This window comes from Cygnus atratus, chromosome 1, assembly GCF_013377495.2.
Source record: "Cygnus atratus isolate AKBS03 ecotype Queensland, Australia chromosome 1, CAtr_DNAZoo_HiC_assembly, whole genome shotgun sequence".
Taxonomy (NCBI): Eukaryota; Metazoa; Chordata; class Aves; order Anseriformes; family Anatidae; genus Cygnus; species Cygnus atratus.
Window position 1 is genome coordinate 186,456,213 of NC_066362.1, and position 23,904 is coordinate 186,480,116.

General features: G+C 43.9%; 1 protein-coding gene across 3 annotated transcripts in view; it reads left to right on the forward strand.

Moving 5' to 3' along the window:
- The window catches only part of UBL3 (ubiquitin like 3), a 57,088-nt gene extending 46,811 nt beyond the window's left edge, over positions 1–10,277 (forward strand). For all 3 annotated transcript variants that reach the window (XM_035542514.2, XM_035542513.1, XM_035542515.1), the window contains exons 3-5: positions 3,186–3,272; positions 8,081–8,158; positions 8,520–10,277. In XM_035542514.2, coding sequence (XP_035398407.1) covers positions 3,186–3,272; positions 8,081–8,158; positions 8,520–8,572 — 218 coding nt within the window. In that variant the 3' untranslated portion in view covers positions 8,573–10,277. The remainder of the gene's footprint in view (positions 1–3,185; positions 3,273–8,080; positions 8,159–8,519) is intronic.
- Positions 10,278–23,904: the final 13,627 nt, after the last annotated feature.

Sequence of the window (23,904 nt, forward strand, 5' to 3'; positions counted from 1 at the left end):
CTATTTTGATGTGAAAAAGACTGCTATTTACACAAACTACAACACTGCAATATCAGTTTCTGTGGTGAGTTCCTCAAAGACGTAGGAGGGATAATAATCTATGCCATAAAGCTGGTGCTGATAGCCTGTATTTTAGGCCTTAAACTTGCCATCTTTGAGGTCAGGAAGAACAGGGGTTTGGGCAACTTGTTTGTTTGTTTTGGTGGGATGCGCTGTTATGTGTTTAATAAAATACGTTATGAATGAAGAAGTTGGTAGTCTTAAGTATAAGATATAGACGTACAACACTTTTACAGCAAAAAATCTGGTTGATGTAGGATTTTGTTGTAGCTGCTGCACGTTTTAATGCAAGCCTGAAAAGTAATTGGCATGATTAGTTGTTCTTTGGTTACATTTATCTGAATTAGGAAAGACAGAACTGTTTTTCCCTTACCCAAGTTCATTCCTGAGCATGTGATCTTGCAATCTGACGTCTGTATCCTACTTCTTCATATGCAGGGCATTAAGCTCAGAAGCAAGAGGTTATTTTATGCGTTTGATTTGTGTTGGGGTGTGTGATGAGGAAGCCTTTGGCAAACTCAATAGTTTAGGCTTGTGACGTGATACATAAAGTAATACTGAATAATGAAGGAAAGAGTAATATAAAGGTGATTTCATTCCACTATAGCAAAACAGATGCATTGAGTGGTTGTAGCATTGGAATGAGCATGTGTTGTGGACTCGGTTCAGCTCTCCTTTATGCTAGTAAAGATTTAAGGCCAGTAAAGTCACTGATTTTGGTGGACATAATACAGGTTGACAGAACACAGCGCCAGAGATGAAAGCATTGCCACGTTAGTGATCTATTACTTGAGTTTGTTTCTACTATGGTCTACTCCTACTGCAACCTGAAGAGCTTGAAGGTTGCAGATGGAGTCTATATTTGGGAGGAAACCCGGTCTTAAAAGTCTCGTCTTTAAAGGAAACAAAAAAACAGAACTGGACATAGAAGCATTGGCTCAAATACCTGGTATCCCACGGGAGTGCTCTGAATCTTCTTGATGAATATTTAATTGCCTGGTCAAAGAAGAATAATGTCAATTTAAAAGACACAGGAAAAAACTACTTCAGAGAAGTATGTAGGTTTGCACATGTTATTTGCCTACAGGCTATTTCCAGAGTAAGAGCACTCTTCTGTACCGCAGGACTGAGAAATCCTGATGAGGACAAAAGTTTGTGTGAAACAGAGGAAATGATTGTTTTTAGTGTCATTTTGACTTGTCATGATCTTGTGAGGAAGAAAATTCATGAAATATCCTCAGTCATATGCCTAGCAAGCTTAAGGCAAAACTCTCCTCCTATTTTTGTAATGCAACTGTTAATTAAGGATTTCCTGACTGGTAGTGGGGAATGCTGAGTTAATTTCATGTATAAATCTACGTAGTATTCCTGTTCCCTGCCTTCCTTTCTTCTAGACAACATTAAAAATATTTTTTGTACAGTGGTTATCTGCTATATTTTTTAAAATAACAAATTTTAAAAGCCTGGGTGAATATTTTTTCCTTTAGTCATCAGTGGAATTTGAAGATTGAAATGGTGTCAGAAAGAAATGTTTCAGACTATGAGCCAAGAAGCAAAAATTAAAAGAATGGGTAAATTGGCAGGTTAACAGTGAGGAAATACCTGTGCCAAAATACAGTCTGTTGTCTTCTGGTTGCTGTTTCATATCGCTATGGTCCTGTAAATTGGTTTCTCTTTACAGCCGTAGTCTCTGTGGAGTTCAGATGCTATAGAGTAAAAAATAAATAAATAAACCAATACCTTCCAAAAAATAAATAGTTTGTCCTAGCAGTGTGATAATTCCGATCCTTGGTCTTCTTCCCGGTGCAGCAAAAATGGCTCGTGCAAGACAGTCGCATCAGACGACGAGTGGAAATAATTGAAATTCAGATAGCTTTGGCTGCCAAATTTTACCCCAGCTGCTAACCCAGGCGCACTGCAGCGGCCTCATGCCCCTGGCCTCTCCTCGACCTCCCCCATGCTCTCCTTTGCACCAGGGGCCTCTTCCTATGCTCCCCACGGCAGTGGCTTCTGTTTTAAATGCTTCCCTATCTCCCCTTTTCAGTTCTTCTCCTTTTGTGGGGCCAGTTGCTGCTGTCCATGTGCTAATTGTATGTTCCCGTAAGCAGGTTGGTGTCTGTTGTTTGTCGTGATCCCTTGCTGAATATTCATTTTCATATAAAAATGCTACAAAAGCAGCAAAAGAGCACGTTTGTGAACAGCTGTTACCAGATATCTGGTCAGCTGCAGAGCAGAAGACACTACTCCCAAAGAGAGGCAATTTAAATTCAGCATCTAAAGGTTTTATGGTACTTATTCTGAAAGCGAAGTGCAGATGTATTTGTTTTTCACATTGTGACAGGGAACAGTGAAGGAGTAGGAAGCGATCGTCTCAGCTTATAAATGATTTATTACAGCTGAGGCGTTATGGGAAACGCATTATAGGAAAATGCAGGCTTGTTTTTCCCGAATCAATGTTTGCTCCACAAAACCATATCCAGCTTGCTCTTGGAGAAGTTCCTTAAAATACACCCGTAAATGCCTCCTCTGTTCAGTCTCCCCGCAGCCGCTGTTGGGGGCTGCTCAGTTCGCTGCCGCCTCTGGACATGGAGCTGGCTGAATCTGGTCGGCATCAAGCACCCCCGAGCTGCCCACGCCAGGCTTGCAGCGCTGTGATCTGGGAATCCTCTTTCAAATGACCGATCGCATGCGTGTGGCTGCAGAAAGGCTCAAGTTAGGCAGTGAACCGGGGAGGATGAGTATGGCTCGAGAATCAATCCCCTGGACTGGAAGAAATCAAGGCAATTTTAGCAAAGTGGGTATTAAGCCTCAGTGTAAACAGGAAGCAATTTGCCCTTAAAAGTATCTTGTGCGGGGCTTGTATGTATGTTAAATATCTCATGTGATCTGTGAGTTCATAAAATTTATATTTATAGGCATGAAATTAGGGGATTTCAATGCTCAATGTCAAATAATACATTTCAGAATAACTTTCAGGAGTGAATTGTCTTTCTGTATCTTTAGTCTATGCTCTCTTCAGTGTTTCATGCAAGAGAGTCCTCTTCCAAGTTTTCTTCTTAAGTAAAGGTGAGAAGTAACAAAATATGTTATTACATCGTAACCGTGGAAATTCTCTTACTTTTCAGATTGGGAAGAAGAGCAAGTCAGCAGTCCAAATATCTTGCGGCTTATTTATCAAGGGAGGTTTCTTCATGGCAATGTGACACTAGGAGGTATGAAAATAATTTCCATTATCCATGTTACAGCCAGGCAAAGGGGATTTTTTTTCACAATGCAGTAAATACTAATTCGGTGTTCGAGTTCACAATATGACTTGCTGTATGCTATTTTTCTTTGGCATAGAATGACATTGCATTTTATCTTGCATATTTTTCCATCTTGTTATGACTAGTGAAACTTTGGGACGTACCAATTGGCGAGTTAAGTCTCCTCTTGCATTAAGAAACAGTAATGTTGCTTTTATCTGTTGTATTTCTAAATAGAGTATTTTTTCCACTTCTCTTACACAGCATTGGAGGGCAAGTTACTACATAAATGTCTCGAGTACTTTAAAATATTTCCTAAGATTATGGTAATTGGCTAAACAATACTTTAAGCCTTAGTGCAATGAAGGAAGACACCCTATGAATGAGAATGAGGGGAAGCGTTCTTGATGTCCAGTGCTCTCCCAGGGATACAATTGCATAGTTATGTGAAAACAAAAGTAAATGGCTTCGCTTCATATGCTAAGGAAATACAATTCAATTATGCCCCCTTGTGGCAAGTTTTTTCATGCAATTGTACTTTTTTGGTGGGTATCTTGGATGGAAATATGACAAATTTGTAACAGTCTTTCCTTTTATCAATAAAAGCTGCCTCTTTGAGCCATTTCAAAAATAAATTATTCAAAGGGACCTGGACAAGCTTGAGAAGTGGGCCCATGTGAATCTAGTGAGGTTCAACAAGTCCAAGTGCAAGGTGCTGCACCTGGGTCAGGCAATCCCAGACATGAGCACAGAATGGGTGAGAGCAGCCCTGCAGAGAAGGTCTTGGGGGTTCTGGTGGACAAAAAGCTCAACGTGAGGCAGCAGTGAGCACTTGCAGCCCAGAAGGCCAACTGTGTCCTGGGCTGCACCAACAGAGGGGCGGCCTCTGTTTGTGGAGGGAGGGGATTGTGCCCCTCTGCTCTGCCCTTGTGAGGCCCCACCTGGAGTGCTACGTCCAGGGCTGGGGCCCCCAGCACCGGAAGGATGCGGGGCTGTTAGAGCGGGTCCAGAGGAGGACCACAAAGATGGTCAGAGTGGAGCACCTCTCCTATGGGGACAGGCTGAGGGAGCTAGGGATGTTCAGCCTGGAGAAGAGGAGGCTCTGGGGAGACCTCACTGTACCTTTTCAGTACTTAAGGGGGCTTGTAAAAAAAAAAAAAAAAAAATGGAGAGCATATTTTTGCTCAGTCAGATAATGACAGGACAAGGGGGAATTGTTTTAAACTCAAAGAGGGTAAGTTTAGATTAGATACAAGGAAGAAATTCTTCCCTCAGAGGGTGGTGAGGCCCTGGCACAGGCTGCTCAGAGAAGCTGTGGATGCCCCATCCCTGGAGGTGTTCAAGGCCAGGCTGGATGGGGCTTTGGGCAACCTGGTGTGGTGGGAGGTGTCCCTGCCCATGGCAGGGGGTTGGAACTGGGTGGGCTTTAAGGTCTCTTCCAACCCAAACCATTTTGTGATTCTGTGAAATTAATACTCTCACCTTCTTTGTATGTTGATGCATTTGATGCTTGAGTGCAGTACAGAGAGGTTAATATAATATAGGATCACTAATTAATTGTTTCTGAAGTCCAACTGAACCTGAAAGGATTATTTTTTGACTTCTTATGGTGGCCTTTCCCTTAAGGAATGACTGGGATGTTTCAGCCCTTGATTTTCTTTCTGATGTTACTGGTGATACATTTTTCAAATGGGTTTACTCTCCATATAAATCAATTTTTAATCCTACTGTATATACTGACAAGGTCATTGTCAGTTCAGCTGAGAGAACTATGTAATTTTTATTCACTCTTTAATTTCTATGTTTCCCTGGTGCCAATGACTGCAGCTAGTAGAAGTTAAGGAAGTAGTTGAGACAAATATTAGATGTTGTTTCATCTCTGGGATTACAGACATAAGACTTACCTTACATTTTCCAGGCAAGTACAGCTAAATGGGATTTTCTTAACTAGTCATCTCTAGGTGTTGTTCTTGACTACCAGTGCTTGTTGCCGTTACTGATATCTGTCTAAATCTGAAGCAATCTTGAATATTTGTTTAACAAGTTAGGCTGAAAAATAATAGCTGCATGCTGTTGACTCTTGCATGAGCTCAGATCCCTGTGTTTTGGACACTTACTTGAGTTCAGGGCTTTTTAGTTCATTGTTAATCATTCATGCGTTGCAATTTAATCATCATGATTTTACCCCAAGGATCAGACGTGTGTTAATGTTTTTCAAAGATATTTTTGTTGCTGTGTTGCTTTAATAAAAAATTCCTGAAACACTGGCTTCAGTTTGAACAAATTTATCTGGAGTAAGATAACACAGCTAAAAGGGCAACAGCGATTCATGAAGCTGCCTGAAAAGACTAACTTTGGGACTCCAGAGTTACTGCCAGTAACCCCAAGTGAACTGGCTATTTTTAAAAGAAGGGGGGGAAAAAAGCTTTCTCGTTAAATACAATATTTAGTTTCTTGTGCTGTCATAATACAGTTCCATTATGCTTTTCTATTTGCAGCTCTGTATAACTGCTGTAGCACATAATGTTTTATTTGCTTTGGGTGATTAGGAAATATTGACTGGAATTTGGACTTACTGTGTACTGAAAGTCGCTTTATCAACCAGTGAAACAAGAGTTTCCAAGGAAACAGTTTGTTGTGTGTTTTTTAAAGAGGAGACCATTTTCAATCCCATTTAAAATGATACTGTAATGTTCTAGCTGTAACCTTACACATGGATAAAATTTGAGACCCTCTTAAAGGGAGAAGCCTCAAAAAATAGGAGAGACTGGCTTTTGAGTGGAAAAAATGTATTTCAGAGAAACCGTTTCTTTTGCCACCTTTCTGAACGGACTGTCACTACAGGAGCAGTTGAGCTAATGGCATTGCAAGTGGTGAGGAAATAGAGATGTCTCTGCAGAGCTTGCCATGCCTCTCTGCCTGGGGTGCTTGAGCACCACTGCTTCGTTGCTTCCTGCCTGCGTGAAGGGCTGGGGAGGTGGCAGGGCAGAGTTTGTTGTTGAGCCTCCAACAGGAAATTTTATCCTTCAGTTAAATGCTTTGCAGGTTGTGTTTGACGTGATATATTTGAAATAGTTAGGGAGGTGACAGTCCTATTTGTCTTGTTAGATAATGGCAGTAGGCAATGTTTTACTTGCATGGTATGCACCATACACATACCAAAAGAGGGTGCAAAGGAAATTCTGATGGTAAAAAAAAATCTAGAATAAAAGCAGAATTACATAGATGAGAAAGGAATTAAATAAAGGTTTACTTTAAGTGAGGCAGAGGGATGAAAGAGCAGAGATGATAGCAGGAAAGGGTTACTGAGCATAGGTTAAGGTGCTCTGTTTCTTTCACGGTGCTCCAAAGAAAGCAACTGTTGGAAATTACTAATAAGAACTTGTGTGAACTATGCAAACTATTAGCTGAAATGAATTAATTAAAATATTAGCATATTTTTACTTGATAACTGTAAATAATTAATCTCCACAGCTCACTAATCAAGTCTCCTCAAGTGTCTTGATATTATATAAGATGTCCCTAATGTGATTAGTCTGTAAAATCTTGGTCTGTCTTGGGTCTAAGAGTTTATGTAATGAAAAGAATACTTTTTACACTGAGTTTAGCAGGCTCTTAACATGTTCTTTTCAGAGTTTTCATTGTACCACAGAATCGGGTACCCAAAATACTTCATCCTTGCCAAACTTTAAGCTATCAATAGCTTCTAGTTGCAGGCACAGGCATTCCTTCAAGTAAACTAAGCAACTTTCAGATCTGATTTTTTTTTTCTCTAGACGGGTCTTCCCACAGCACAGCTACTTCAGAGAAGTTTATCTGTGCATCCCTCCATATGTTTACACCAGTATTGTAATCCTGACTTGATTTTTTTCAAAGACATACTCAATAAAAATGAGTTAGTAGCATTGTTGCAGCTGGACTTGTATTGAACATATGAAGTAAGGAAATATTATGTTGTATATTTTACTACTGAATTCTGGATCTATTCTGTAGTGATTAAAATGAATAAAAGCATTTTCTCTTCAGTTACCTTCAGGTTTATTGGATGTTCATTATTCATTTATTCACTTAAAATGATTTGGTGCACTGTATGTCAAAATATTGTAAATTGAATTTAAGAGGAAAAACTCTAGTCGAGTCAAAATGATTTGTGTGCTTTTAAGCTTAAGTTCTTGTTACATTTATCATTTTTTCCCTTTATAAATGGGGGAACAAACTTCAAAGAATGCACCTTCACATTGCGTTTCTCAGAAAAATAATCAAGAAAGTTTAGTCTTAGGATGAGGCATGAGGAAACATAACTAAAATAAAGAACTTGTAGAAACAAACATTCAGAAATCCACATCATGGATCTAAGTATATTTTAGGAGAACCTGTTTTTCAGCAGTGGTTTTTATGTTCTGGATGTCTTAGAACTAACAATTTAGTGGTTGACTTAGCAGTTTTTTTTTCCATCCTTATGAATAAAGGGCACTTTAAAGCACCTGAGTCTTGGCCTTCCACTTTTACTCAGAAAAAGGAGGCTAAACTTCATAACAGGGATCTCAGACCTCCAAGAACACCATGTTTCAAGTGATTATTATCAGGTTCTAAGGCTATAATTTACAAAGCTTTAGTCAGAATGCCTTTATAGATTTATTTAATAAGCAGTTCAAACCTAACAGTATGAACTTTTAGAACAGATGCTAATCCAATCAATATTAGTTTCAGTTGGGTGTTTTGAAGAAAGAAGTCTACTGTAACGTATTAGTAAATCTCCCTTTCTCCTTTTGCAGCATTAAAACTTCCTTTTGGCAAAACAACAGTGATGCATTTGGTGGCTAGAGAGACATTGCCAGAACCAAATTCTCAAGGTACGCTGTGCAACAGAGGTACTTCTTACTCAATTATGTGGCAAAGTAGTCAAATATCTTACAGGCTTTATGAGTATTTCATAGTAGAGAAAAGTCCTCGTGGTTTTGTGAAGCAAGTAATAGAGTGCTTTTATACATGTTGCTTATAGAAGACTAAAAAATTACTTTTCTAGCATTTCTGTAAAACACAAAAATTTTCATTACTTCGTTATTTTATGTATACATGGGGATAATAATGATAAACACATAAATATCTTCACTAAAAATAGTAAGACATTCTTCTATCAAGCCTATTCACACACAAAACAACCTAATCATTTTAGAAACTGTTTCTAAGCAAAACTTTCTTCTTGTTCCGCAGGTCAAAGAAACCGTGAAAAAACTGGAGAAAGCAATTGCTGTGTAATCCTGTAAACCTTGTTAGCTTTACCTGCTAAGTGTGATGTAATATAGTCTTTGTCTTTCATGCTGCTGGAATAGAAGAGGCCCTACCTTGCTTCAAACACCTGTAGGAAGAGCCTGTCTGTAAATCCATGGAACTGAAATATTACACGAACACTGTCTCATTAGTCTTTTTTTTAAGGAGAAAGATCTATGAACACTTTCATTGTGTTTTTTTTAATTCCTGCTTTTTGTTTGTTGAATAATCTTACAGTATATCAGTTCTTGAACAAATTTGATCTCCAGAAAAATTTGTGTTCTTTTCCATAGCAGGAATCATTTTGCTACCACAGAAATGTCCATTAACCGGGTCTAACTATAGTCAAGCTTTCTAGATGCAATTTGCACTAAATATGGTTGACAGTATATTTCTCATCAACAATCTTTAACAATATTTGAGATACCTAGTAATAACCTACAATGTATAATGCAACACTGGAAAATAGCATATCTATAATTAAAGTAAATCTCACTTATGGCCAAATCAAAGGAAAAACTGTTAAGTCCATTCTACCTGAGTCAACCTTGGTGGCCGAACTGGCACAGAATACTAGCTAAACCAAGTCTAACTATATATATTTTCACTACGACAAACAAAAAACTATGTGCCTGTAATTTAAAAGCACTCTGTAGAGGGCTGATGAAACTAATTTTTTTCGTTACTGCGTGCACTCTTTATCTCGTGTGTTAGGTGAGTGCTTAATTCAGACAGCACAAACAAGTGCAGAGAGTGCATTTCCTAGCCTTAATATGGGAGGGGTAATTTCCTGTAGTTCATAGGCTTTTATTATTGTGCATAAATGTTAGAAAACATCATTTACTAATCAATTTTATGTATTTGAATATTGGCAATTGGTGTTTTTCAGTCACTTTCTCATCTGTACCTTAGTGTCCAGTGTCATGCTTACTCATTAGAGACTTCAAAAGAATTATTGAAGTTTAAAAAGGAAAAAGAAAAACCTCTACCATAGTACTAGTTTTGTTTCTTTACGTAATCTGCATTTGGTATTAGTGCTTGCAATTGTATTAAAATCAAAAGCTGAGTTTTGAAGGCATACATAATTAAAAAAGGATGCCATTCTTTTATTTCATATCAATAATTTAAACATTGATATGCTAAAGAAATTTGCACAGCACTAAAGCATGAGCTAGTTTCATCTAAACCTGTAAAAATAATAATAAAAAAAAATAAAAAAAATAAAAGATTTTATATTTTTTTCACTGGGGAGGAATTCTTCCTGGCTGAAATTACAAATATGTGTAGAATATATTTAATAAAAATCTTATAAAATACATAACTATAGAAGTTAAATATAGATTGGCGTGTAGTATAATAGAACAATATTCCATATAAATAGCTTTAGCCTTTAAAGAAAGTCACAGGTTGACATTGTGTTCTGTACTTAAGTGTCCACAACTCCTACAGATGTTCCGTGTAATCGTTTTTTCGAATGATTGGCATCATTCAAATGTAATCAGGTTATTTTATCCATTGTTACTGCTTTGATGAAATGCTTTATATGCAGTAGATTTACAAAAATATTGTTCATACTGATCAGAATTAAATTTGTATAGAGCAGAGTTTTAAAACAAATTGTAAATAGCACTAAACATTTTCTTTCTGCAACCTGTACTGATAGACTCCTCTGTAAACTAAATAAAATAATATTGTAGTGCATCTTGGTGGTGTTTTAAGGGTTGTGATCGGGTCTGTAACTAGTTTTCATAATACTTCTTAAACTGGAAGCTAAATAAGGACTCCATTTTACTTAAAAAAAAAAAAAAAAGGGGGGGGGGGGCGTAAAAACTCTTAGTGGGATTTATCACTTCATTTTTGATTCACTAGCATGTTGACTTCAGATTTTGAGCACTTCAAATGCTCAGTGACTATTCTCCAGCCCTTCTGAGAAGGATGCAGTTGTCTGTACCAAATACTTAACTGGAAGGTGGAAGCGTTCCTGGAGTGCGACCACAGAAACGTGTGTGGGGCCCTGGGTGTGCTCTCAGGGTAAGCACCGAGGTAACTTGTGCACCTCCATTTCCTCTACATTGTGAAAAGAAGTGGCCTAGGGTGTTGGGTTTTTTTCTTCTTTTCTTTCTTGCTAAGTTGGCAAATAGGCAACGATAGTGAAACAAAATTATTAAAACGTTTGAAAACCACCAACTTAAGACAGCTATGAGGAGCGTTTTGTCATCTTTATTCCTAAAATGAAGCTTCCCTTTTTCCAAAATGCTGGCCACTTGAGTAATGCAGGCTCAGATGGGGAATGATTATGACAATACAAGAAAAAGAAATGGGCTGAGGCAGGACTCCTTTTATTAGTTAAATGAGTCTAAGATGCATTTTTTTTTGAAAATGAATGCTTTAAATGTAAGCATATTTTCTAAAAGCAGCTAGGTACTTAACACTGTATGAATATATGAAAATCCAGTAGCTCCTGGTTAAAATACTTGGCAAGCTTGAATAGTGATGTAGAGTTCCCTCTTGTTGAGATGAGTAAAATACACGTATGTGCTTGTCCAAGCAAATCTGTGAATGCTGCTTGGCATTTAAAATGTGAACTTGTCAAAATGCAAGTCCTGCAGAAGCCAACCAGAACTGCTGCCTTAATTTCCATGTGAATTCTTGGAGCTCAGTCCATTCCAGGACGTTTCTGTTGGAGTAGTGGAAAACCGCAGAGGAGAATTGCTGAAAGATCTGTGCATTTTCCCGGGATGCCTTGTCTCGCGGATTGTAGTGCATATTAGTCAAAAACAAAAAAGCAGCACTTCTTAATTCCAGATTCCCCAGCCTTGCTAAAGCTCGTGTGTGCGCTTCTCTTTTCTGCTGATTGGAGTCAAGAGGATGCTTGCAGACCATAAAGATTAAGGCTGAATCTTTGCAGGGTCAGGCTGTTGTACAGTGTGCTAATACATTGGAGAGCCTGACATTTGATTTTCACTGTTAGACAGAAATGATATTTTCTCTTGAAGGTAATAGATGGCCCTGAGGGTGAGAGCAGCAGATGAATCAGAACCCTTCGTATTCTGAAATAGCACCAAGGGACCACATCTCTCTCCCACACCACTGTGCGCGCTATCAGTCGTAAGTTAATATTAGCACATGTGAGGGATCATATCTGATAATAATGAAAGCACTCCGACTTGTACTTAAATGATAGAATAAATACAGCTGTTTCAACAGTCTTAGGGACTTGTTTCACGGATGGAGGGAGAAAGCATCACCACTGTTTATTTAAAAAAAAAAAAAAAAAAAGCCTTTACTAATATGCAGCATTAATATTAACCCAGTGGTGATCTCCACAGTCTGAATACATTTCCTTAGTACCCTGCGTTTACAACAGGAGGTGCAGTGATTTAATTTAGAAGAAAATATATATATAGCACTCTGAGACAGCTTTCTTCCTCCCTTACAGGTAGGTAGGAAGGAAGGCAGCAGTTTCTCGGCTGGCTGAAAGTCAGGAGTTTCTGCTGCTGTTCTTTGGGAAGTGAATCCTGGGTGCCTCATGCTTCAGGGATTCATTTTACAAATCTCATCTGGAGACGTGAATAGGAAGACGGATATACTTCTCAATCTAAAACTCTCATTAATATTATACTAATGAAATGGATAAGCTTAAGCAGATTTTAGGTTGTATGTCCTATCAAAATTTATGTATAGGCCATTAACAGCTGCACCATTGAAACTGATGGGGCTTCTGTGCTTATGTCAGAGGAAATACCAATATCTTTCAAGAGTGGTAAAGAATTCCTACCTCCTTTATTTCTTCAGAAGCAGCTGTATTCTTCTAGATACTGTGTTTTGGCTGTTACTTGTATCAAGCTTATTTTCAGAGCACAATAAAAGGCCTTTGTTATTATTCAAGAGGCTGACAACAGTATATGGTTCATGGTATGTTATTAAAGTCCTCATACTGTAGTAGCGTATTTGCAAGGAACAGCCCTGTGCCATACGTACATGATTGTGAAGAAGTTTACAATGCAATAGCTAATTTGATTACCAATTTATTATACTATACTAAAACCTGGAGGAAAAAACAACCACCTTTCTGCTGTTTTTATGTAGTTATGATTGATTTTTTTTCTAATTTTTTAAATGATAAAGGAACGACCAGTGAAGTGGAAAATTGTGAAGGTTATTAATGTGAAGCTTACACAAATTTTGGAAAGTTGGGCTGTGTCTGATCAAGCATGTTGAATGGATCACAATGAGAAATGAAGTTCAGTTTTTAATGTAGAGGAAGGCATAGTTGGAGAAGGCAAAGTACTTGCACAACTCATAAGTTTTAAAATTGCCTAGATCCATCAGGAACTGAGTTCTGGGCATCACAGCAAATGCTTTGTACTGCAAGTTCCTTAGGGTTTGGAAAATGATAACAAAAATGATTAGACAGCAGAAATATTAGATTGGAGAGAATGATGGATTAAAATATCTACAGTGATGAGCTCAGAGAAAATGGTTGGAGAGCTTTTGCTTTTGCATCAAATTTTAAATTCCTCTTTAAAGCAGAGGTGACATTCAAATCTGATAGAAATATTTTTCCTGAAAACAACTGAAGAGATTTCCACCTGAAATAATTTGAGGAGAAAAGCTGAGCAAGATTGAAAAGAATCGTTAAGCCTTTTTTTCAACAGGGTATTAATTCTTGTCCTTCAGGCATTGCACTAGCTTTTAATGAGAGCCCAGCTCTTAGTGGGGGAATACTTCTGGCACGTTACCACCTCTGTTATGGACAAGTGACAGCAAAATGTGAGCCCTTGCCTGTACCAGACCAACGTATCGCATGCCCTGATGAGAGTTCATCTCACTGTGTCCTGAGGAGAATTTTTAGTCAGAGTTAGTGATTTTTGTGCTTTCCTGGAGCAAGGTTGAAGGAGTATGTTACTGTGTTTAGATGGTGAAGAATGTAAACTGCAGACTTTTAGGGCAGAAATTAATGCTTCTTCTGAGCCTGCACAGGGCAAGATCGAAGTACCCTGCTGTTATCAGAGGACTCTGACTTTATAGGTAGTAAATATTTTGATTCTTCTACCAGAAAATACTTTGCAGCTACTGTTCTGTTTGGATAGAGGCAGGGTAATGGGATGGAACATGAAACAATTTTCCTTTTTTTTTTTTTTTAATCTGTTCTCTGAACTAAAGATCAGGAAGAAATAATGGGAGAAGTTTCAGGTGGCTCTTGGTTCCTACAGTCAACCATCAAAAAGCTGGTCAAAATTCAGCCGCCAGCAGCTCTCCATGCAAAAAGAGCTGTGGGAAGGAGGTAACGACTGCCTGCTTGCTGTTTGGCAATGCTGACGGACAGGACAAAGTAGCTATGGTTGTGAAAGAGGGGCAGGAGGGGCTGATATTTGGTTGTTTCATGAGGCTTTCGGATGTTGCCTGGCAAAAAAAAAAAGTGAGGGGGGGAATTAATGAATTAATGGAGTGGAACTGCCTGTAGATATTAGATTTAATAATAATAAAAAGCTCTATTGTGCTTAAAGTCAGCGGTATGCTTGCTGGGTGATACTGCCCTCCCAAACCAAGACAGGGAAGTAGGTATTTGGGTTACCTACATCTGTTGGCTGCGCTGGCTAAATTAAGGAAGGATTGGCTTTCAGTTCCTTAATTTCTGCTGCTCAGGCCTGTCCCTGAGTAAGAGCTGCTAATCCCTGGTGCTGCCAAGGTCGCGGCTCTGGCAGCAGCAGGAAGCGGAGCAGGGGGGAGCTGGCACCCAGCGGCCTTGCCCATGAAAAGCCAGGGCCACCATGGCACGTGGCGGTGCGGGATTAACAGCGCACAGCTCCTGAGCGCGATGAAATGTCACTGAGGCAAGGCAACGAGGATCCAGCAAGGGGAATGCTCCCGAGCCCCTGTGGCTGTACCAGCAGCTGTGTTTCCTGCCTTTCGGTGGAATAAGCACCTGTGGGTGTCCTTCTGTGAAGCAAATACACAACAGCTTTATCTTGCACCCCTACACTAAGAAATGTTAGATGAATCTTTTGGTTCTTGACTGTCCATACCCCAAGGAAAGGTCTTCCCTCAACAAACAGGTGTGGTCTGCCTCAAACTTTATTTTTTTTGTCCTCTGGCAATCTGTTACTTCGCCACCAAAGTCTTTGAGCTCCCCATCATCCTGATTTTCCACTGGCCTGGTGCTTCAGCATGTGGACCGCAGCGATCGCCGCTAGACATGCGGCCGTCACCTGCAGGATCGAGGTCACTCGGGCCTCCAGGGCCTTTGTGTAGTGGTGAAGCTCCAGAGAGTGAGGCTAAGCACTACAAAGTGTCTCGTTGCCTCTGGGAATTAAGGCATTTGGAAGGAGTCGTGACTTGCTGCCCGTGTACATGCCAAGCAGCCTCCCTGCCCTTGGGGAGCTCTGTCCTGCCAGTGGTGCACGCTCGTGATCTCTGCGGGTACGGGAAGATCCGACTGAGGAAAGACGTGCTTGCATGTGTCGCTTAAGAAAATGTGGTCTTGAAGATGTTGGTTGGTGCAGTGGGATGTGAGCCTTTAGCTCTGCTTTGGTTTAGCAAAGACCTTTCCTCTCTTCCTCTTGGCAACAGTTGGCCAACAGAAAGCCAACGTGGAGCTTCCTCGCGCCCTCCTTGGCAGGCAGCTGCTGCCCGGAGGAAGCCTGGAGGATTCCTCTGGTCCCTGCAGGCTGGTGCCAAAACCTGGAGAGCCACCCCTCCTTTCTCAGGTGGAAAAACGGAGACAGAAGTCACTTTCCTGTCAGTGAGCCAGAGAAAATGCAAGAGCCTTGACGTGGTGAAGCTTCTGAGGCACAGCAGCATTGGCACCTAATGCACAGCTCACCTCCTTGGCTGCTGGTAGGTATGTATCTATATTTAAATGTGAGTGCTTCTGTCACTGTGCCTCTGAGACCTAAACGTTAGAACTGGGGTGTGTGACAGAGAAAAGAGGGGAGAGAAGGTGATAATTTATATGAAACCCTGGGGGCACAAAAACTCGGCGGGCCCTGGTAGCTTTGGACGCTCCCTGCCTTGCCAGGTCTTCCCTTGAGGACGGGTGGTGGGAGCTGCAGGTGGTGGATGAAGCTCAGTACCTGCTGAGGGAGAGGAGGACGAAATCTGATAGTCCTTATGTGCTGCTCGCCCTGCATCAGTCCCAGACATGCTGGAACCGGCGCGGGAGACAGCCAGGGGCTGAGCAGCTGCCTCGTACAGCTCTCCGCACACACCCGTCTGCATGATGAGGCTTAGATTAGAGGTGTACCAAATCCCTGACTGTGCTGCTTGGCTAAATATCTCAAAAGGGTTTGTGGCCAAAACTAAGGAGAAGTGTTCATGGAATAATATATCTACCATGCCTTTAGCTGCTGTGAAGCAGAATGGCAGCGAAATCCCATTTGCCATGCAGAAGGCAGTGCGGTTAATGGAGGGGGAGGAAAAATGAGTGTGATTTGTGTTAAGGAACGCTACGAGGGAGAAGAGCAGGTTTTGTTAGGAAGTGCAGAGGTGGCTGGTGTCACTAGCAGAGGCGGTGGCTTTTGGTCTGACCTCGCCAGATGCCAGCGAGCTGCTTACGGTGCCTGCAGGTCAGGAATTCCCCTCCTGTACCTGCTGCCACTTCTGCTTCTGAGCATCTGTGGTTAGCAGGGGTTTCTTAAATGCAAAAATAAGTTCTCACCAAATAATCACCTGCTTCTCAACCGAAGCAGGCCCTTTTAATCAGCTTAGAGCAGCATCTGCTCTCACTCGCAGCAGTCTCACAGCCTTACTCTGCTTCCTCTCCCAGTGCATCTTCTTGAGTGGGTCCTTTGCGTTTGAGTTATGCCAAGCTGCAGGACAACACTTGGATAGGATGAGGAGGGAATGGAGATTGTCCCAGCAGCCTGTGACTACAAGTCTAACCTGATAAAATATCCCTGTTGGAAAAGGGCAGGCAGACAAGGAGGCTGCGCTGATTTTGCCCTATTTAGCTTCACTCCTTGTGTTGGTCCCTTTGCTTTGTCTTAAAAACTCTTCGATACAGGGTGGGTCTTTCTGTAAGTACACGAAGCTCACATTACACGATGCTGGCACGCAAACGGGACTGCTGCATCTGTGCAAACGTACCTGGCCCACTGAACTGCTTGGGAGCTGTGGCTGCCAGCTGGATTTCATTCTGTCCTTCTCAGCTTAGGCGACCTTGGGACTTATCAGCAAACTGGATTGCCGTACAATTTCCTTTCTGGCCTGTCAAAGGCCATAAACTGTGACTGGGCTGCTCTGGTCAGCCCTTGTGAACAATTCAGCAGTTTCTTGTTAGCCCTGAGCAGGTGTCTGCTCTGCCGAAAATGTGTTGGAAACCAGAGGGTCTGGTTCTCATTTCTGTTCTGGACCACATATTATAGGAGGGATGGCCTAGGGAGGTTTTGGTGTTAGCAGGAGGGAGATTTGCACATGGATGGAGCCATTCAGCACCTTTGTGAGTGTGGAAAGGGGGTCTCAATGCACCAAATCGAGAGGTAATTCTTGCTTGCCTCAAATCGAAGGGATCTCTGGTAGTAGTCGGGCTCGCTGATCCTTGTGGGTCCCTCCCAGCTCGGGATATTCCGTGACGCTAGCGGATGGGGGCAGCTTCCTGAGCACGAGGTGAATCGCCGAGCACCGCTGCCAAAGGCCCGATCAAAGGCCTGAGGCCTTCGGAGCCTCCTCCAGAAGAAATTGCCCTGAATGAAAAGCCCCGCAGGGTGCTGGAGACCCAGCCTCAACACAACTGCTTTTCCCATGGCAATTAGCTGAAACTTTGTTTTGTCAAGATATCCCCGTTACAGGAAACACACTGGCAGAAGTGCAAGGGTAATGATTGTAGGAGTGTGCTGATAAATGAGCAGCACGGGAAGCAGACCTGGCCTGTCTCCAAGGATCACCAATGGGCAGGAGCAGTACAAAGAAAAAGGCACCGAGAAGCAGGGCCCAGCTTGATCCCCACCGTAGCTCACATAAAGGTTTCTGCTGACCCCAGTTTCTTCAGGCTGTACCAAGCGTGGTGGGAGCTGTGGTGGAAGTTTCCCTCTGAAATGCTTTGTTGCTGCAAGCTGCGGTTGGTGTAGGGTATAGATAAACTCTGAGGTGAGCGTAGGGCGTGGATAAAGTGAAGAGCTCCTCTGTTGAGGGAAAGCTGGCCACCTCTCAGAACAAGGCTGTAAGGGAGCAAAATGCAGGCACTGATCTGCCCTGCTTGCAGGGGCAGAAGGGGTTAGTTGTTCTGGCCATTTGAGCCTACACCTTGATATCTTCCAATAGATGCAGTCATGCACATGTTCCTCCTTCGAAAACCCATTAATACCCGCTTTGAAACATACTCACTCTCATAGAGAGGGCTTTGCAAAATTGCTATCATCTTATTCTCTGTCTTTGTTAAGTCTGAAGAGAACAAGGTAAGAGGTTTGGAGGATTTGCCACCATGCTCACCTGATTGTAACGCCACGAGTCTGTTAAGTGTGGTTTGGAGGTGATGACTCTGCTCTGGAAGGCGATGGAGATTGTTTGAGGTTACGGACACTGGGAGAAAAGCAGGCTCAAAAATAAGCCCAAAGGATGAGCTGGGGGACCAAAGGCTGGTACCCTGCTCTGGTCCCTGGAAAATCATGGAGTGACCTCTCTGGGGTCACTTTTCTGGGTGTACAGAGGAGGAGGTGACAGACAACAGTCAGCAGGGCTTTACTAAGGGAAACTCATGCCTGGTTGCCTTCTTGGCAATGACTGATTTGTGGATGAAGGTGGAAAAAGGGATGTCATTTACCTCAACTACAGCAGGGCTTTTGATGCCATGTCCCACGTATTCTCATATCCAAACTAGGACACTGCTCTGGATGGCTGAGTGAGCAGCCATAAAACCAGTGGTGCTCAAGGCCCCCGTGCTTGTCAAGCTCTCACCTTCTAGTTTGGAGCATGAGGCAGTGACCCGCATTAAGATAAAGGTGAGAAAGACGAGTCTGAAAATACATAATTTATCTTCTCTGTTGTAGTTGGCAGTGTGTCCAATTCAGATGATTCCACTAAAAAATACATGGTTACTGAGATAAAAGCACGTGCCCGAGCTCAGCCCTGTTTGTAGGCATTCTCCTCTTCAGCCCCATCCCAGAAGCTGCAGCCCCTGCTGCTGCTGCAGCCCCCTGCAAGGCCGCGTGGTGACACGTCAAGGCAGTTCCTAACGAATCAGACCTCCTCTGCACGTGCCTGCTTTGCTACAGGACCAGCCCCTGTTAATTCGTGAGGGCTCGAGCAGGGGCAGCTCCGCATCCCTGTCCTGCCCCCCGCTTTGCCTCGCTGCGTCCCCATCCTCCAGCAGGGAGCAGGGATGCTTTTACTGCCTCCAGCAAGTTTTGGCTACCCCTTACCTTGTTTTGAAGCTGTCAGAAGCCTTCAGATTATACCGTGACATAACATTCGTGGTGCCCTTGGGGAAAACCCTCCTGAGCTCCATCCGTTTTCCCCTGGGTGTGTGTCCCAGGATGAATCCCATCCCTGATGCAGAAGGCTTCCCAGGCTGTAGGTGTCTGTGCCACGAACGGTTGGCTCCAGGACGCCGCGCTGACACCTATGAGCTTGAGATGTTTCCCTCGCCCTCATAAGTGACATAATTATGCCATTAAGGGAGTGAGGAGTCGACCAAGATTCATGTCAAAGGGGGGCCAGGATGGTGTCTGGATGCTGGGCACGGCCCCATCCTGCAGGCAGAGCAGGGACCTGGTGTAGAGAGTTTCACAGCAGGGTTTCATCTCCTGTGCACGGAGATGAGGAGGAAATCCACCCCAGTGATGTATCATGCTCACGTGCAATATTTTCTTTTATGTCGATTTGATGCCGGCAGAGGCTGCTCCACATCAGGTGCTGGGTGCTCGTGCTGGGTGTGATGGCTGGAGGGACCCACCCCTGCTGCTCCTCACAAAACGTGTGTGTCTCCTCAGCGCCCCAAAGCTGCAATGAGGAACGAAAGCAGGTGAAAGCCACGGGCAACGCCCTGTGTTTGTCAGCCGCAGGGAAGCCGAGGAGCCAGCGCCATCTCAGCCTAGCAGCTCCTGGCCACTTGAAAAGGGATAAAAGGGTAAAACAGGGTTGTGTTGCCAGATACGTGCGGCACTTGACTTTTTGCTCTCAGTTATCCGAGATCTGCAGCAAGACCCAGAGCTCCCTTTTCGCGTCACCGCAGAAATCATTGCTGCTGTAGCACAGAAACCTGATTTTAACCCAGATTTTAAAGGAAATGAGGCGTGTAAGCTCACACTAGCTGTCTGTCCATCTGCCTTGCCAGCCAGCCATCTGCGTCTGCCTGTCCCCTGCTTACCACAGCCTCTGATGTCATTGATCAGCTCTAATTAATTGGGTGGGTGGGCAGTGGTTTGAGGGGGGGGAGTTTTGGGGCCAAGCTTGGTGAGAGATCCGGCTTTGGTCCCTCTGCCATTCCATTAGCTATTTTGCATAGCTAACAGTAAATTCTATTTTTCTAGTCCTTTAAACATGAAAGCTTGCTTTAAAACATCTTCCTGAGATATCCTGAAGTAATTCCCAATCTCATTTAGCAAAATGCTCTGTATGTTCAGTCTTCAAGCACCATAAGCCCCACAGTGAGGTTGCTCCAAGGGGAAGCACGCCTAAATGTCACCGTGGACTTGCTTTGCTACGTTGCTGGTTTTATGGGGGTAAGAAACACTTAATAAAAATGTGACTGCCCACTATTAAAAAATGACCTCGGACAAGGTTTCCACTACCTCGAAGGGAGCTGCACTCTGCCAGAAGTCCCAGTGAACAAGAGCAGGGGCTCTGCTGAGTGCAGCCAGAGGCGGCAGCTCCACCACTTACCCCATGTGTGTCCAGTCCTCTGCCTGGGCCTCATACTGATGTTGCAAGGAAGGAGCTCACATCCACGTAAACCTGGTGCAGTTATGCCCCCAAACCTAGCTTTGCCACCCTAAAAGACCTTTGGACTCCAGCTTGGCACGCAGCTGGTCGCACGATGCGCCTGGGCACCAGCTGGCCCCTTGCCTGCCAGCTCTTCCAGGAGCATTTTTCCCTTCCTGAGCCCTCCCCAGAAGTGAAGCAGGGTGAAACCTATCCAGTGCACTCAGGGGAGTTTAATCACCCATTTAATCACCCCGCTGCACCCATGTCACGGGGCCTGTTACAGGAAAGAGCTCCCGGAGACGCCCTCCCCTTCCCACCTTCCCAGCCCAAATATTTCCTGGGCGGCCGCGCTGCTGTTGGCTCTGCCGTGCTGCCGGAGGAAGGGCTGGGTGAAATCGATGAGAAGCTTCCATTTACTGTAACAGGCTTAGGTTTGGGTCAACGGGTTTCTTCCCCCCGTTAATCATTGCTGCAGTCGGCTGGGCAGGTGGCACAGGGAGCTGGGAGTGGGATTGCCCTGCAGGGAAGGAGGACGACCCATTAGCGATGCGCAGAGTGCTCTCTGGCTTGCATTCGCTCCCTCTGCCTGTCTTTTAATTGTGACCGGGGTTACAGGCGGAGGAAGGGCTGGGATTAGTTTATATAACCATTTTTCATTAAAAGGATTACTCTGAAGCAAGTGTCCACTGCGCAGGTTTCCCCTGATTAATCCCTGACATTTCTGAGAGTCAGAGTGCTTCCCGAGCCTTTCAGCTCCCTGACAGCCTTTCCTACTTGCTCAACCGATGCTGAAATTGGATTTTAAAATTACCTGCAAGCCCACGCTGCTCCTCATCAAGAAGCCTGCATAAGGCGTTCGCCCCATGATGGGAACCAGCTGCGTGCCACCAGCAGCCCCCCTGAAGCTGTCAGGAGCTGCTGGCCACACACGTTCCCATGGCCAAACCCCACTGGTGTTCATGTTTTGGGGGTGGGAGGCACTGCGTTGCCTCAGCAGGGACATGGGAGGCAGGTTGTTGGTCCGCAGGGAGCAGGTCGCCTGCTGCCCCCAGCAGAGCCCATCACCACGATGCGCCCTCGCAAGGAGCGTCACCCATCCACCAGCAAGGGGGCCGGTGGCCAACCAGGCTTGGGGACATCCAGGTTGGATCTCTTCAGGGTTTGGCTTCCCCTGGGGTGGTGAGCCTGTGGTAATGAAGCTGGCGGTGATGAGCAGGCTCCTTGAATGTGGCTGGGGCTTGGATGGAGGCCAGGGAGACTCGAGGTGTTCACGGCTCTGCCACGATGCACAAAGGAGCTGTGCCAGTCAGATACGTTGTTCAGCGTGGTTTTCCCTGCTCAGCTCTCTTCTTGACCTCCTGTCCCTGATGGAGAAAGGTCTATAGTGAATAACTGATGAGGTGGGTGCAAAAGAACAAAAAGTTTGGAAAGAGAACCAGTGTAAAGGTAGACATCGTGTCAAGAAGAAAACAGGAAGAGGCAAGGACTGAAGCATAGGATCACAGAATGGTTTGGGCTGGAAGGGACCTTAAAGACCACCCAGTTCCAACCCCCTGCCATGAATAGTCCACCCTTCAGATACTCCTCTCTCCAATTAAGAGAGATGAAGAATGTTCCAGGTTTCATCTGGAAACCTTGCAAACTCTGGAGAACATACAAGGCTGTGAAATGGGCACCAGGAGAAGCACTGGGCTAGAAACTTTGCAAGGACCGGGAGATGGTCCCAAACTTTTGCTGAAGCCAGTCTCAACACCTGAGACAAGGCTGCTGAATGGGGCAGGGTGCACGAGAAAAGGCAGCGATGGGGAGCGTGGAAGTGAGCAGTCTGGAAAGAGCTCTGAGGGCCAGGGCTGCAGAAAATAAAAGATGATGTGATGAGGGAAACAGCTAAGACAAGGAACTGCCCTGCAAGTGAAGAGTCGAGAAGGACAGCTGTGATGACTTGGACGTGTGTCAGGAATGGCCCCTAAAGGATTCCCTACATGGCCACACACATCACAGCGCGAGGCACTAGAAATAGAAGGATGCTGAGCACTGGACAGGCAGAATCAAGAGTAAAACCAAGTTAAATGGTTTGGAGACACGTGAAGCAACTCCAAGACCAACAGGAGAAAAAGGAACCTTTTTACTGAGCCGATGGACTACGAATAAAAATAATAATAAAAATCCATTTCAATTTCCTTGGTTCTACTACTTTATAGAAGGCTTTAACCATGTCTTGGCTCAACCAAAGATCTCGGAGCAGCCTGAGGTCAGGCACTGGAGAAACCATGGAGCATTGTGGTTGCCTGCTGGGAGGGATGACATTTCGGGAGGCTTTTCTCTGCTGCTCTTTGGTGGCTTTCTGAAATTCCTCTTCGCTTTGATTTGCATCGAAATTTGTATGCACCCAGCTTGTGTTTAGGAGCTTTGAAGTGTACTTCAGGTAGCAGCAAAGGGTCGGTGGGTATTAAATGAATAATGAAACGAGCAGAAGCAGTTAGTGCAGACACAAAACGGAAAGCATGGGTGTACAAAGAAGTGATCCCATCACCGTTCTCGTAAAGATAAAGCATGTTCTTTATGCGGGTCAGAAGAACATCTTTCAGGAATCCAGATGGGTCTGGCTTAGTAGAAATAACAAACCCGGGCAAGAAAGAAGGCAAGAGCTTTGATTCACGTGGCTGAAGGTGTGTTCTTCCTCTGGCAGGGCGTCTTGCACTGTGTTGGGTCTTGTGCCCACAAACCCCCTGGGGGGATCTTACCTCTGGGCAGAGACAGAAAGGTGCAGCTATCGTGGACAAACGGATGGAAATAAATGTGTCGAGCGACAGCACAGCATTTTAAAACTCACCAGACCAAAGCAGCAATTTGTAACCCTTGGTGCAGGCTGTGCATCTCCCTCTAGCAGTTACCTTTGGGAGAGACCCCAAAACCATGAACCTCCTCCTGTGCTACCACCAGAGGTGCGTCCTGCATCCTCCTCATCACAGGAGGGCTATGATCTACAGAAAACCGAGGGCATGGATAAAATGTTCACATATTTCTTGCAGATAAAAACCTGTAGCCATAAACACACTCGCAGAGCTGCTCTGACTGATGGAGCCATCGGGGCTTGCTCGTCCCCAGGACTTAGCTGTCTGTCAAAGGCAGATGCTCAGAGGCTGAATTCTGTCATTATTAAATTTTGAGTCAATCCCAGCCCAAATGGCTGCTGCAGTCCCTCACCACCTTTCCCTTGGCATGGGAGCTGGGGCAGGTGCACGAAGGCTGCTTGGTGCCCAACCGGGACTAATTGTGACTGAATGAAGCACATCTTCCGCCTTGCAAATCACCTCATCTTTCTTCAGTACTCAGGAAAACCTGGGAGAGAGGAAAAAGAGATTTTTAAGTTCCATGGAGTTTTTTTCCAAGCATTCAGGGTGTGCTGTGGGTGGGCTTGCGGCTGCAGAGGCAATACGATTGCTTACATTTCTTAGCAGTAGTA